General features: G+C 47.1%; 1 protein-coding gene across 2 annotated transcripts in view; it reads right to left on the bottom strand.

Annotated features, from left to right (window-relative positions):
- Positions 1-15,400, bottom strand: part of ABLIM1 (actin binding LIM protein 1) — a 257,200-nt gene that overhangs the window by 103,722 nt on the left and 138,078 nt on the right. For both annotated transcript variants that reach the window (XM_023206652.2, XM_023206653.2), the window contains exon 6: positions 13,420-13,513. In XM_023206652.2, coding sequence (XP_023062420.2) covers positions 13,420-13,513 — 94 coding nt within the window. The remainder of the gene's footprint in view (positions 1-13,419; positions 13,514-15,400) is intronic.

Genomic DNA, 15,400 nt, shown 5'->3' with positions numbered 1-15,400 from the left:
TCCCAAGTAGCTGGGATTACAGGCACGTGTCACCATGCCCAGCTAATTTTTGTATTTTTAGTAGAGACGGGGTTTCACCATGTTGGCCAGGATGGTCTCGATCTCCTGACCTCATGATCCGCCTGCCTTGGCCTCCCAAAGTGCTGGGATTACAGGCATGAGCCACCACCCCCCACCAGATTACTGTGCTTTAAGTGTGGCTACTAGGATCAAGTGCTGGTGTGTCTGTGCAGTGGTGCCACCTCAGCTCACTGCAACCTCCACCTCCTGGGTTCAAGCAATTCTCGTGTCTTGGCCTCCCGAGTAGCTGGGGTTACAGGTGCACACCATCGTGCCTGGCTAATTTTTGTACTTTGAGTAGATACGGGGTTTCATGACGTTGGCCAGGCTCGTCTTGAACTCCTGGCCTCAAGTGATCTGTTCACCTTGGCCTCATGAGCCACTGCACCTGGCCTGTATCAGTTCTTTCTGCTAACAACTCTTCTCTCCCTTCCACCTTACCTATCCAGGCCACATCAGGCTCCAAAATTCCAAATTCTATCCCTGTTTCCAAGATGCCTGCAGGTTTGTGTTTTGCTATGGACCCATTAAAATAGTTTATGAAGTTTGCATTTTCAAGGCCACTGCGAAGTTTCCCTTTTCGGGAGGAATTTCTGTACCAGTTCATTTCCGCTGGGCTGGATGGGCACCATCCCTAACTCCCTCCACCTGACTAGTTGGCAAACTACAAGCAAGTCCATCTGCTGGAGCTGGCACCATATCCTCCCCAAGGCGGGAAGCCACGAGGTCCAGGAAGCAAGCACATTCAGGTGTGAAACAGACGAGGAGGCAGCCTGTCCATGGTGGCAGACTCCTCAGCACAGCATCACTGGATCCAAAGGAACAAAATGCTCCCATTTTCCCTGGAGCACGTGCCATCTCCTAGGCCCTGGGGAGAGTTTCATATCCTTAGCCTGGTAATACTGTGCCCAGAACAGAAATTATCCTGCTGACCTTTGGATGGTGCCATTTTTCAACATAGACCCCTCCAAGTGAAACACTCATGGAGAGGCCAACCGGGTGGAATCACAAGGACAAAAGAGAGCCAAGGTAGCTTGAGATGCCATCTTCGGTGTGACTTATTAAGAACCCAAAAGCTAGAGAAGATTGCTGGAGGTAGTCGCAATGCCCAGCAGTGGCACAACCCAGATTCCAGGAGTCAGGCTGGTCAGGGTGTAGAGACCCACGTGTCTGTCTACCACCATCAGCTAAGTTGGCAGACACAAGTGGATTAGTAGGGTCAATCTTTCAAATGGAGAATGGGTCTGAGTGAGCCCAAAAAATTCTGTTTCCCTCATGATTAAGCTAAAATTAGCCTGTAGTAGAAAATATTTTTAAAAACTTTTGAACTGGCCAGGTGCGGTGGCTCACACCTGTTATCCCAGCACTTTGGGAGGCTGAGGTGGGTGGATCATTTGAGGTCAGGAGTTCGAGACCAGCCTGACCAACATGGTGAAACCCTGTCTCTGGTAAAAAATACAAAAATTAGCCAGGCATGGGTGGTACATGCCTGTAATCCCAGCTACTTGGGAGGCTGAAGCAGGAGAATTGCTTGAACCTGGGAGGCGGAGGTTGCAGTGAGCCAAGATAGTGCCATTGCACTCCAGCCTGGGCAATGGAGTGAGACTCTGTCTCAAAATAATAAAATAATAGTTATAAGCTGACTACTGGTTTGAAATAGAAAAGGACATATTATTATAATCTTGCAATTAAATCAGACAGTACAATAAAATCACATGCTTAAAGTCAAAGAAACAAACAAGGCTGGAAAAAAGTGAACAAAGCCTTCAGTAACAATAGCAAACAAAGATAAATTTCTCACCTTGACTACCCATTCCTTAAGAATCAAAGTCGACTTCTTTCTAGTAGTCACCAAAAATCTCTCTTGAACTCGGGACGTTTACCGTGCGTGCCCATTACTTTGCTGTTTAATACTGTGGGTCCAAAATTACTGTGTTTTTGTTGTTGTTGTTTGTTTTGGGACAGAGTCGTGCTCTGTCGCCCAGGCTGGAGTGCAGCGGCGTGTGATCATAGCTCACTGCAGCATTGCAGCTTTGAACACCTGGGCTCTAGCAGTCCCCCTGCTTCAGTCTCCCAAATAGCTGGGACTATAGACCCGCACCACCACACCCAGCTAATTTTTTAAATTTTTAGTAGAAGTGAGGTCTTACTCTGTTGCCTAGGCTAGTCCTGAACTCTTGGTCTCAAGTGATCCTCCTGCCTTGGCCTCCCAAAGTGCTGGGATTACAAGCCTGAGCTACCACATCTGGCCCTGGATTACCTTTGTGCACTGAGAGACACTGCCAAAGATTAAACTCTTTTTCTGCTCCCCCAAGAGAAGGTCATGAAAATTAGCTTGGAATTATTGAAGATCACCTCTGTAGGGTAGGTGGGGCACCCTGGAATCAACCATTTAGAAGAAGGGGCATGATCACCCCTTTTATGTCTATAGTGGTAAAAGAAGAGGTAAGCAGAGCCCGGGATGGGGCTGGGAGGGAACAGCAGGAAGGGGAGGGTGCTGCTCTGAGTCCCTGAGAAAGCTGACACAGGAGTCCTCCTGATGCCCTGACGTGCTGGGTTCTGGAGAGGAGAAAGGAATACTCTGGGGACGTCATTTTGGTGCCCAGAATAGTGGCCAGTCCGGGAACTCCACCCCTTACTGCACTTGGTGGTAACTTGTCCAGGCAGGCTGTGTCTCTCTGCTGTTGAATCCCAGTCATTTCTAAACTGCAATTCGCCCTCAGTCTCTGAAAAAGCTGTAGTGGCCCTGGGCACTTATGATCCCTGAGGACGGGTGGGGGAGGCGGTTCCTGGGACACTCCAGGAGGTCTTCAGCTTGGATACTGCAGGCCTTTTAAAGACGCATGCCTTATCACTCTGAGAACAAGTCCTAAATCTTACTTTTCTTTTGTGACCCACCCCCGCCACTGCCCCCGCCCTGCCGCATGTAGGGCTCCTAGCACATGCTCAGTAATCCTGGTTGACTTCCTGGAAGAGTCTCACTTGACCTGCCGGGTCAGTTATTCCCCTGCTCACACATTTCAGCCATGAGCTAAACTCTCTGAAGTTAAATAATGCTGAAAAAAAACCAAAACATTCTTTTAACTCAAGATAAATAGAAATTCTTTTCAAACTGTTATTTCCAAATAAGAAAGCCCTTCCATTTGTGCTGACAGGAAATGGGGTGATCTTTCCATAAATATTAAATCTTTAATGCATGGGAATGCAGTCTGCTGGTGCCCTGTCGCAACACATTTCCTCCTGCTGTGAAAGTAAGAGAAAGTGGCCAGCTTCGGGTCAATCAGATAGATTTTCCTCAAATCATTCATTCAATCAATGTGCTCTGCCCTACTGGGTCAATTCCAACCTGTTAGCCATGAAGGGGACAAAATATTAGCACCAGGTTTTTCATCTCCAATAAAATGTTGCAAAACGAACTCATCACAAACCATACATTGGATTTCAACTGGAGTCTACTTTTCCAGCACTGGAGAGATTTTACATTCACTAAGCTACACTCCACAATCAAGGCCATGTCCTGTGCAGTGGCAACCTCTTGCCACAATTTTTGACTAAGAGAACAAAAATTTAGTCTCCCATAGAGGGAAGCAGCCTAGCATAGAATTTTTTTTTTTTTTTCTGAAGTGTTGTCTTGCTCTGTTGCCCAGGCTGGAGTGCAGTGGCATGATCTCGGCTCGCCACAGCCTCTGCCTCCTGGGTTCAAGCGATCCTCCTGCCTCAGGCTCCTGAGTAGCTGGGATTACAGGCTTGCGCCACCATGCCCAGTTAATTTTTGTATTTTTAGTAGAGATGGGGTTTCGCCGTGTTGGCCAGGCTTGTTTCGAACTCCTGACCTCAGGTGATCTCCCATCTCAGTCTCCCAAAGTGCTGAGATTACAGGCATGAGCCACTGTGCCTGGCCAAGCCTAGCATAGAATCTTGCATTAAGACATTTATTGACTTGAATGCCCATTCTTGCATAGATAGCTAGACAGGTAGATGTGTGTATGTGAAATTGAGATATAAATCACATACCATACAATTCACCCCTTTAAAGTATATAGTTCAGTAATTTTTAGTATGCAGTTGATCCTTGAACAGCATGGGTTTGAACCTCATGGTCCCCTTTCTTTTAACCAAACGTGGATTGAAAGTACAGCATTCAAGGGATGCAAAACCTCTATACACAGAGGGTTGACTTTTTGTACAAGTGAGTTCCTCAGGACTGACTTTGGGACGTAAGTATGTGCAGATTTACCAGGGGGACGGTGGTCCTGGAACCAATCCCCTGAATATACTGAGGGATTACTATACTCGCTGAGTTGTGCAGCCATCACCACTGTCTAATTCTAGAATATTTCATTACTCCAAAAAGAAACCCCATATCCATTAGCAGTCACTCGTTATTTCCCTCTTCCCCCAGCCCCTGGCATTCTCTAACGTACTGCCTGTCTCTGTGGATTTGCCTGTTCCACACATTTCATACAAATGGAATTGGACAATATATGGTCTTTTGTGACTGTCTTTTCTTTCTTTTTTTTTTCTTTTTTTTGAGACAGGGTCTCACTCTGTCACCCAGGCTGGAGTGCAATGGCATGATCTCGGCTCACTGCAACCTCTGCCTCCTGGGTTCAAGTGAGTCTCCTGCCTCAGTTTCCCTGCCACCACATCCAGCTAATTTTTGTATTTTTAGTAGAGACGGGGTTTCGCCAGGCTGGCCAGACTTGTCTCAAACTTCCAACCTCAGGTGATCTGCCCACCTTGGCCTCCCAAAGTGCTGGGATTACAGCCATGAGCCACCATACCTGACCCTGACTGTCTTCTTTCACTTAGCATAATGTTTTCAAGGTTCCTCCATGTTGTAGTATGTATCAGAACTTCATTCCTTTCTATGGCTGAATAATATTCCGTTTTCTAGATATACCACATTTTGCTTAATTCATATTTAAAATGAAGTCATTTCTCCAGTTTATTGTCAAGTGATGGTCTGACAATAGAGAAGGTGACCAGTGTCTCAATATTGACCCTGTTTCACAGGGCCTTCCTGACTGTCCATTGATCTACAGAGTCCGAGACCAGAGCTCCATGAAGAAAATATGCTCTCGAACTCGAGACAGCATTGTCCATCCACAACATTCTCCAAGGGCAGAGCCAGATGGCCTGGTAGAGGCTACAGATGATTCAAGGGGGTCCGACTATGAGGCACAGAAACACAGCAGACTCTATGAGCAAAGTCACTGATTTTCAGTGACATTTCACACTGGTAAAAAGTAAACCAACCAAGCAGTACATGTTTATTGTCCTGAGAATAGGCATAAAAGGGCCACTTGAGGCAGGCCTTTGCCATCCACCAGGAATGGTAAGTTTTGGTCCTTCCGCAAGTTATATCAAGAGGCAAATTGTTTTCTGTAATGATTATTTTCAGGTAGATAATAAAGTTCATGCTCTCTCTTGCTCTCCCCTCTCTCTCTGTCTCTTTGTATATGTGTATGTCCCTATCTTCTAAATTGAAAGAGACCTATTTTCCTTATTTTTTTCTTTTATTGATACATAATATCTTACATATTTATGGGGTTCATATGAGTATTTTTTTTACATGCGTATAATATATAATGCTCAAGTCAGGGTATCTGGAGTATAATCACCTTCAGTATTTATCATCTCTATGTCTCCCAGCTACTTTGAAATATACAGTATATGGCTGGTTAATTGTAGTCACCCTAGTCTGCTACTGAACATTGAACTTCTTTCTTCTAACTGCATGTTTGTATCCATTCACCAACCTAAGAGATCTATTTTCTAATCATGGTTCTGTCACACCAATTAGCTCCAGAGTCTCGGGCACTCAGTAGCCTCATTTATAAATGAAGGTGATGGATAACTAATTGCCCTGACCAGCTTGCAGGCCTGTCATGAGAATTAAATGTTTATGAGATGACTTGCAGATGTTAAAAACATTATACAAAGTCACGATACAGTGGCTCACTGTCCACTGGGACGTAGACCACCTCAACCAATATACTCAGATAACTTGATTTTCTTTTCCCCTTCCATGATCCTCAAAAATATTTGGGTCTACAATTAATTAATTGGAGGAAAGCAGGAATTCCTCTGAGCACAGTGAGAATGAGAAGAATGTAATTAGCCTTCAGCATGGACACAGGTTATTATTTGTTCCTTGCATGTGTATGATATACACAGAACAAGAAAAGGGGAATCAGCATTTCAACTTCTCTTTTGCAAATTACATCTCTGATGGTGATGGAAAGATGAGATGTCATGCAAGCATCCTAGGATAAACGATGTTTTGCTCACTAGAGAACAGCTTAGCCCAGAACAAGACCTACTCACTGCTTATGATTACTGTGACATAACGTACTTAAAATACCTATGCCAAAAAGAAGGAAGGGGACAAGGCCTCCAATTTATAATGTGCATTTGCCTCAGAATCATCATAAACATTTGTCCCTCAGCTTTGTGAAAAAGCAGTTTTTTTAATCAGTCCAAAAGCAAAACAAAATAGAGCCACCAGTTTTTAATTCCGCTGAGAGTCAAGGAAAAGGATTTGGCCGAATCCCACTGTGATTCCATTTCCTTCACTCCAGGAGTTCAGCAGGAGGGGTCTAAAAGCGAGTCTAAATCCTGTCCTGCCATCCACCATGTCCAAGTTAACAGACAAGGACAGGGCAGGGTTGCCTCATTGGGCTGACTCGACAGGCATTCCAGGGTCTAGAGGACTTCCCTCGGCTCCATCTGAGGCTCTCTTTCTTGTGTGGTGGGTGTACAGGCTGTCACAGACACCACTGCACTTTCCCAGAGAGCACAGGCGACACAGTAAATACCATGCGACACAAGGACGGGTGCCACCAGCCCGCCCGGAAAGACCAGATGAGCCCAGGCCAATTGATTTCTGGGTGCAGTGATGTGAGGAAAGGGAAATTGTGGGACTCAGAGCCCCGCCCTCTCCCTCTGTGGTCAGAATGCATGTGAGACAACTCGCCTTTCAGGGAAGAGAATAAAAGAATACTCCCGTGCAGCCTGGCAGGTGCCTGCTCAGGGAAGTACCACTCTGCAGTGTGGACGAGGGCTGAGCGCCTTTGTCCTGAGTGAACCAGTGCGGTGCTCCGCGCACACAGGCAGCCCTTGGGGGCATAGGAATTGCACAAGACAGCTTGAGAGGCCAAGAGAAAGTCAAGCCCACCCTTCGTTAGTCTGTTGGTAAAACAGCCCAAGACTAGGGGAAGAATATGTGGGATAAACCCTTTTCCTTTACCCTCCAGACTTCTGTTTTCAGTTTGACATTTGCTTTTTTTTCCAAACACTTGTCAAGAATAAATTCAACCTCTATCTAGTCCAAAGAGGTATGGGGCGGGGCACGGTGGCTCACGCCTGTAATCCCAGCACTTTGGGAGGCCAAGGCGGGCAGATCACCTGAGATCAGGAGTTCAAGACCAGCCTGGCCAACGTGGCAAAACTCCATCTCTACTAAAAATACAAAAATTAACTGGGCATGGTGGTGTGTGCCTGTAATACCAGCTACTTAGGAGGCTGAGACAGGAGAATCGCTCGAACCCAGGAGGTGGGGGTTGCAGTGAGCTGAGATCACACCACTGCACTCCAGCCTGGGCAACAGAGCAAGACTCTATCTTAAACAACAACAACAACAACAACAACGAGGTATGGGAAGTATTACATAAGAGTGTGGTGTTCCAGAGAAGATTCCACATCTTAAGAAAGCACCATCAAAAACAATCTACTTTTAGCTATGTGCCTAGAGATGGTTATACCTTTGTAAAGAGAGACCAAGAAACTCAGTTGCTGTCTTACTTAAATTTAGGGTTAGAGATATGAGACTAACCCCCTTATGAATTTTGGAGTCCTTACTTGATTGCACCTACCATGAGCTGCCTTCACTTTGAAACTAGCTGTTGCTGTTGATAATAACAACCATTTTGTTGCTGTTCCTTTTCTTTATGAGGTTAGCAGGTAACCACCTGTACCCTGGAAAGGAAGTCTGCTGGAGTGAGAGTTCTCCTAGGACTATCTACCAAAGATGGGAAGAAATGCATTCCAAAGAGATGCCCCACTCCCCCATGACATTAGTGACCTAAGTCTGAAGTCTCTTGCAGCTTCCTGTTACCATGAGGCTGTTAGGCAGAAAGGAGGTGCGGGCAGGGGAAGGGGCAGGGGGAGGGGAAAGGGAAAGGGGAGGAGGAGGGGGGCAGGAAGGGGGAGGAAGGCTGCTTCAGAGAAGTTCGGAGAAAAGATGGCGAGAGCAAACTCGAGTATCTCACACTAATTTGCCCCTGTACTTCTTAATTAGGAGGCAGGTTGTAAATATCTTCAGCACTCTCCTAAATTTATAAGTTAATCAGCAGAAGCATTTGAAGATGTACCATTTATAGCAAGATCTCCCTAAAAAGAGAATCTTGCTGTCGAAAACAAAACTGAAAGCAAGTGATGAGAAATCAAGCTACAATTTGAGTGTAGGCTCTATGCTGACTGCTACGTGCTGGTTTCCAGAAAAAAAATAACCATTGGCTCTGTCTGATCCCTTACAGCCAAGACATGAGAATTCTAGAACTCAGATCTTTAGAGCTGAAGTGACTCCAGGAGGTCTAGCAGCCCAAGTCTTGGAATTACATGCATATTTTCAATTCTTGCACTTAAAGAAAAGAAAACTGAGGCTCAAAGAAGTGGCAATTCTTGCCCAAGAACCCCCAGCTGGTGAGTACAGATTCAGATTGGCTGCCACCCAGAGCCTTTTCACTGACCCGCTGGTGCTCAGGCTCACCTCCCAACCCCTTCAAGCTGATGTGATTTTCAGGGCTTACAAGAATTAAGGAATGACAGAGGCGGAGAGAACTCGAGGGCTGCTGGAGGTTACATGCCAGTCCCTTTACCTGGGAAATGAAGACAGCCCCAAGAGGCTGAACAACCTGCCCCAAGTCACTTAGGAATGAGTGACACAGCCAGACCTGGAGCGTCTCTTCTCTGTCATTGTCCAGTGACCTTTCTCTTTCTCAAAGGTCCCTCAGGTGTCTGATGGCATCTCTGGTGACACTACACTAGAGAGGCCTTTGGGTCCTCTTAGGACTCAGTGAGTGTTAAGTGAAAACCACACAGGGTCTGCAGGCCTCCCTGGGATGATATTTGTGTGATTTCCCAGGCTTACTTGAGCAGGTTGAATGGTGACCTGATCGTCACCAAAAGAGACTCCATATCAAATCCATGGAGCCTGTGAATGCTGGCTTATTTGGGAGAAGGGTCTTTGTAGATGTAATTAAGTGAAGGATCTTGAGATGGGGAGGTCATCTTGGATTATCTGGGTGGGCCCTGAATCCAGTGACAAGTGCCTTTACAGGAAAGAGGCAGAGGGAACTGTAACAGAGAAAAGGAGACAACACGGAATAGGCAGCCATGTGAAGGCAAAGCCAGAGACTGGGAGGCTGCCACAAGCTAAGGAACATGCAGAGCCATCAGAAACTGGGAGAGGCGAGGAAAGGCCCTTCCCCAGAGCCTTCAGAGACAGCACGGCTCTGCCTGCGCCTTGCTTTCAGACGTCTAACCTCAAGAACCGAGAGAACTCAGTTTAAGAACTAACCTCAAGAACCTCAAGAACTGTTTAAGCTTGTTGTTTTAAGCTACCGCTGCTGCAGCTGACACAGAGAACTAATACATTTGTAAAGGGATAAAATAAATTTATCTGTGGATAAAATAAATATAAAAAACCACAAAAACCCAAGGTTCACAGTATTTGCAACAAATCCACCATCATAAAATTTCACCACCACCAAGACCCAAGCACGAGAGGCCGAGGGAGGAGTGTGTGGAGACCGCCCTGCTTTGTGTTGGTAACCAAGCCAAACTGACTCACAAGTTGTCACACGTCAGCGTGATAACCCCGCAGGACATTTTTCTAGCTCACACGCCCATCTGAGGACTACATCTGCTGGATGGATTCTGAATCCGAGGCTGAACATGGTGCAAACTACTCCCAGACGTCTCAACTCTGAAAGCCCCAAATGGAAAGTCTCCAAGTCTTAAGCCTCACAAAACGGCCTTCACAGAAACCTGAAGCCAACTTGAGAAGAGGCCTCTGCAGCCACAGTGAAAGCCAAATGACTCAGGTCTTGAAGGAGAAAACAGAGTAAGCAGATGTTTCTTCCAAACGGCATGTTCTTGGATCTAGCTTTATTTTAGATTTTCTTCCCCACAGCTGTCGAGCTAAATCTGAAGGGTATCAACACACACACACACACACACAGAGCCCTTTTCCCTCCCCAACATGTTTTGGGGGAACACAGCTCCACATGTGGACTAAGACGACTGCAAACATGGCTGTCACAAATGTGGGGATCACGTTCAGTGTTTTCTCGCCTCTCTTTGTACAGCTGGACATCTAGGAAATCATTCTGATGTTCTATTGTTTTTTTATTTTATTTTATTATTATTTTTTTTTATGAGGGCCAAGCTTGGTTGCTCATGCCTGTAATCTCAGCACTTTGGGAGGCTGAGGCGAGAGGACTGCCTGAGACCAGGAGTTAGAGAGCAGCCTGGACAATAGAATGAGACTCCCATGCTTTAAAAAAATAACAAAATTAAGTGGGTGTGATGGCATGCACCTGTAGTCCAGCTACTCAGGGAGCTGTGGCAGGAGGACAGCTTGAGCCCAGGAGTTCGAAGTTGCAGTGAGGTATGATTGTACCACTGCACTCCAGCCTGGGCAACAGAGCAAAATCCTGTCTCTTAAAAAAATAAAAAAAGAAAAACAAAGAAGATGACGACAACAAAGAAGGAAGAAGGAAGAAAGAAGAAAGAAGTTAGAAGGAAGAAAGGAGAAAGGAGGAGGGAGAAGTGAGAAGGGAGGAGGAGGGAAGAAAAAGGAGGAGGAGGAAGGAGGAAGGAGGAGGAGGAGGAAGGAGGAAGGAGGAGGAGGAGGAAGGAGGAAAGAGGAGGAAGAAGAAGAAAGAAGAAGAAGAAAGAAGGAGGAGGAGGAGAAGGAAATTTCCAAGTTGCTCCCAACTCAACAGGTTTATTTCAGTCCTCCACAAGAGATCAAACTTAGGAACCCCATGGGAAATGGTGTCAGGCCCCAGTCAGGGCACTGCTGAGAAGAGCTCTCTGGGGAGGGATGAGGGATGGACTCAGGGCCAGGAGGGGAGGCACCAACCACTGCATCACGCTCTGAGCACTGTGACGGGACTGCTCGGACTCCAAGCTCCCCTTCAGGTGGGTCCCATCCATCTTCTCCAACAGCCTTCCTGGGGATATGCTTCTTTCTCCCTGGTCAAGACACTAGTTTTGAAGTGTCCTTGGGTCAATAATTAAAGCTTTATTGGAAAGGCTATGAGAGAACTCTTTCCACCCTTCCTGTGCATGCAGAGGGGGGGGGCCCACTTCTCAGGCGCCACTCCAGCCAGCGCCACCATCGTTTTGTGCCCAGAGTTCTGTAGTAGCCTCCTAGCTGTTCTGTCTCCACCCCAACTCCCTTCCCAGCCATTTAAAAAAACATCTGAGCTGAAATGCACGTACCATAAAATTAACCATTTTAAAGTGAACAATTCAGTGGCGCTTAGTACATTCATTCACAATGCTATGCAACCACCTCCTCTATCTAATTCCAAAATATTTTTATCACCCCAAAAGGAAATCCTGTATCCGTAAAGCAGTAATTTCCTATTTCCCCTTCCCCCAGCCCTTGGCAACTACCAATCTGCTTTCTATCTATATGGATTTACCTATTCTAGATATTTTATGTAAATGGCATCATATGATATGTGGCCTTTTGTGGCTGGTTTCTTTTACTTAGTGTGTTCTAAAGGCTCATCCTGTGGTAGGCAGCACTGCTGCAAGGCTGGATGATATTCCACTAGACGGATACACCATGTGTTGTTATCCGTTCACCTGCTGATGGACTTTGGGTTGTTTCTACCTTTCGGCTGATGTGAATAGTGCTGCTGTGAACATGTGTGTACATAGATTTGAGAACTCTCATACGTTCTTTACACAACAACCTGGTCTAATCACTTGACACTCCAGCTACAAGCAGTTCAATGGCTTCCCACCGCTTTTAGGGTAACACCCAAACTCCAGAATGTGACTCTTGGGACCCTGCCCACTTCTCCAGCATCATCTGTCACATCCGTGCTCCTGCCCAGCTGTTTCTTATGCATGCTGTGCTTTTCCTCACCTCTGAGCCCCTGCAGGTGTTGCTCCCTCTTCCCAGAACCCTCTTCCTTGGGCTAAGAGGCAACTGCATTTGACCACAATCACACCCTTCTCTCCCAAGTGCAATCAGCTGCCCAGGTCCCAGCACACAGCCAATGCTGGCCCCTCTGTGCTTCGTGGAAAGGGCTTACAGTGGGATTTAGGGGGCTACGCTGGACCTTTGCTGTGAAACCCACGGAAGACAGTGCAGCCCAGAAACACGCTGGTGGGGGGGCCTCAGATCTGTGTCTGTGTGTCTGTGTCTCTGAAACGTGCCCTGCCGGGAAGGTGGAACATGGCTCTGCGGATTCAGCAGCCTGGTGCCTGACTAAGCACGGTGACAAGCTGCAGGACCTGTAGTCATCCCCCTAGTTGTGAGGCTTCCTGATCCACCTCTGCTTGGGTCATACTCTCCACCCTGCCAGGTGGGCCACGGTTGAGGCAGTCTTACTTTTTCCTTGGACCTGGCTGACACCCCACAGACCTGGGAGAAGTAGGGTAGCGACTCCATCTGAACTCTGGCCCCAGAATTCTGTGTCTCACCCCAGAGGAACTGGCTCAGCCCAGAGGCAGAAGCCTGTGTGGCAGCTGCTGAGAAAGCAGGAAGAAAGCTCCCCAGCTGGAGGCGGTCGCACCTGAACTTGACAGGCTTCAGCTCAGCCCCGGCTACACGGTGCTCTGGGTCACGCAGGATGTGGTTTTTGAAGGTTGGGGAAGCCAATGCCTCTACCTTTCCCCCACCCTTCCTTTCTTAGCTTCCATTCTGAGCCTCTGCTCCCTGAATCTGCACACTCCCAGAAATGCACGCACACACATATGCACACACGCACAAGTGGATGTATACACACGATTTCGCATCCTCTTCATTTACTCTTGTCTAACTTCTAAAAATGAAAATGGTCTAATATAGCCTGTCCTACATAACTCCCACCAGAACCTTTATCATTCTTTTTTTTTTTCCTTTGCAAATTCTCCATCATTCTAATTTCCATGTGAGCCTTTGAGGAGAGTGCAGCACCTTAATTCCCGAAGACAGTCACCTGCGACTACTTTCTTTCTCCACAGGTTAAAAAAAAGATGGAGGAGGCGGGAAAGGGTTCCCCCTTGTGTGTTTCTGAGGGCCGCTGAGGAAGATGGCGGTCGCTGTGAGGGAGCTGGTCTGCCACTTACCTCCAGGACTTTCCCTGTGATAAACTGGTGACACGCCTCACATTTCACCCCAAAGAGTCCCTGGTAGTCCTTTTCACAGTACGGGGCACCATCCCTGCAAGACAAAACGTGTTCAGCTCCTGAGGAGGCGGCCAGGCGCTGGAGAAGACACCAAAACCACATTTCTCCAAGGCCTTTCCACAGAAGGGCAGGACGTATTTTCTCCCGCCCAGCGTTCACATGCCTGGCAATCCAGTCAGATCTGGCCAGACATGATCAAAACCACAAGCGAAATGATGCAGAGAGCGCTCTGTGGCTCTCGGTGCCACACAGGCGAAACGGCCATGTGGTCATATGATCACCCTTGCTGATTTTGTACTGTCTCAGAGCTGACGAACAGAAAGCCTGGCAGCATTCTCTCTCCACAGGCCCCCTGGGCGCGGAGGAGCCCTGAGCCCACTGAGCCCACGTAACAATAATTGATAAACCAGAGAAAGAATGGTATTAATGAACCTGAAGAAGATATTGGCAAATCAATAGGCAATATCACACCTGAAGGCAAAACACTAGAGACAATTTCATTAAAACCACAATAAAGACAAAGCTATAAAATATTATTAATGTATATAATATGTATATTTAATAATATGACACTGAGGCCAGGCACCGTGGCTTATGCCTGTAATCCCAGCACTTTGGGAGGCCAAGGTGGGTGGATCAGCTGAGGTCAGGAGTTTGAGACCAGTCTGGCCAACATGGGGAAGCCCTGTTTCTACTTAAAAAAATACAAAAATTAGCCAGGTGTGGTGGCGCACAGCTGTAAGTCCCAGCTACTCAGGAGGCTGAGGCAGGAGAATTACTTGAACCCAGGAGGCGGAGGTTGCAGTGAGCCAAGATCGTGCCATTGCAATCCAGCCTGGGTGACAGCATGAGAACCAATCTCCAAAAAAAAAAAGAAAAAGAAAAAGAGAAAAAGAACACTGAGCCCATCAGACGTGGGCTCAGCGTTCATCCCCCCACCACAAGGGGCCCACATGCCAGACTACAGCCTCTGAACAGCCTCCAGACACCACCTCCTCAGCTCTCAGGAGGCCTCCGGGGCCCATGGCTGCCTCCTCCAGCTCAGGCAACCTCCTCCATTTACCTTGGAGCACAGAAAAAGTATTATATCCTATGTGTGACTGCATGGTAAAGCTATAGCGTGCCACTCTAGACTGCCAAGTTACCCACCACTGCACAGTTTGCAATGTTCCATTAGAAGCCAGGCACCTGTCTTCTTACTTTGTCCATCATGGTCACCTGAAGAGCTTCTTGCCTTTTCTTTTTCTTTTTGACAGTCTGGCTCTGTCGCCAGGCTGGAGTGCAGTGGCGCGATCTCAGCTCACTGCGACCTCCACCTCCTGGGATCAAGCAATTCTCCTGCCTCAGCCTCCCAAGTACCTGGGGTTGTAGGTGCCCCATACCACACCCGGCTCCTTTTTTGTATTTTTAGTAGAGACAGGTTTCACCATATTGGCCAGGCTGGTCTCGAACTCTCAACCTCAGGTGATCCACCCGCCTCGGCCTCCCAAAGTGCTGGGATTATAGGCATGAGCCACCGCACCCGGCCTTCTTGCCCTTTCAATGCAGGTGTTTCAGCTTTACCCTGGGCCTGTAGAATCAGATTTCTAGCGGGTGGGGCCCAAGCAACCTTTTGTTTGTTTGTTTCACTATATTTTTAAACTACATTCATTAATATTTTTGAATAGGTGATTTCATGTGGTTGGGGAAATGAATGAATGAATTAATGTATTTGTTTATTTTTTGAGACAGGGTCTCACTCAGTTGCCCTGGCTGGGGTACAGTGGTGCGATAATAGCTCACTGTAGCCTTAATCTCCTGGGCTCAAGCGATCTTCCCACCTCAGACTCCCAAGTAGCTGGGACTACAGGCATGTGCCACCATGCCTGGCTTGCTTATTTATTTATTTATTTATTTATTTATTTATTTATTTATTTATTTA

Source organism: Piliocolobus tephrosceles, chromosome 9 (assembly GCF_002776525.5).
Source record: "Piliocolobus tephrosceles isolate RC106 chromosome 9, ASM277652v3, whole genome shotgun sequence".
NCBI classification, from domain to species: domain Eukaryota; kingdom Metazoa; phylum Chordata; class Mammalia; order Primates; family Cercopithecidae; genus Piliocolobus; species Piliocolobus tephrosceles.
This window is presented reverse-complemented; position numbering and strand designations above follow the sequence as displayed.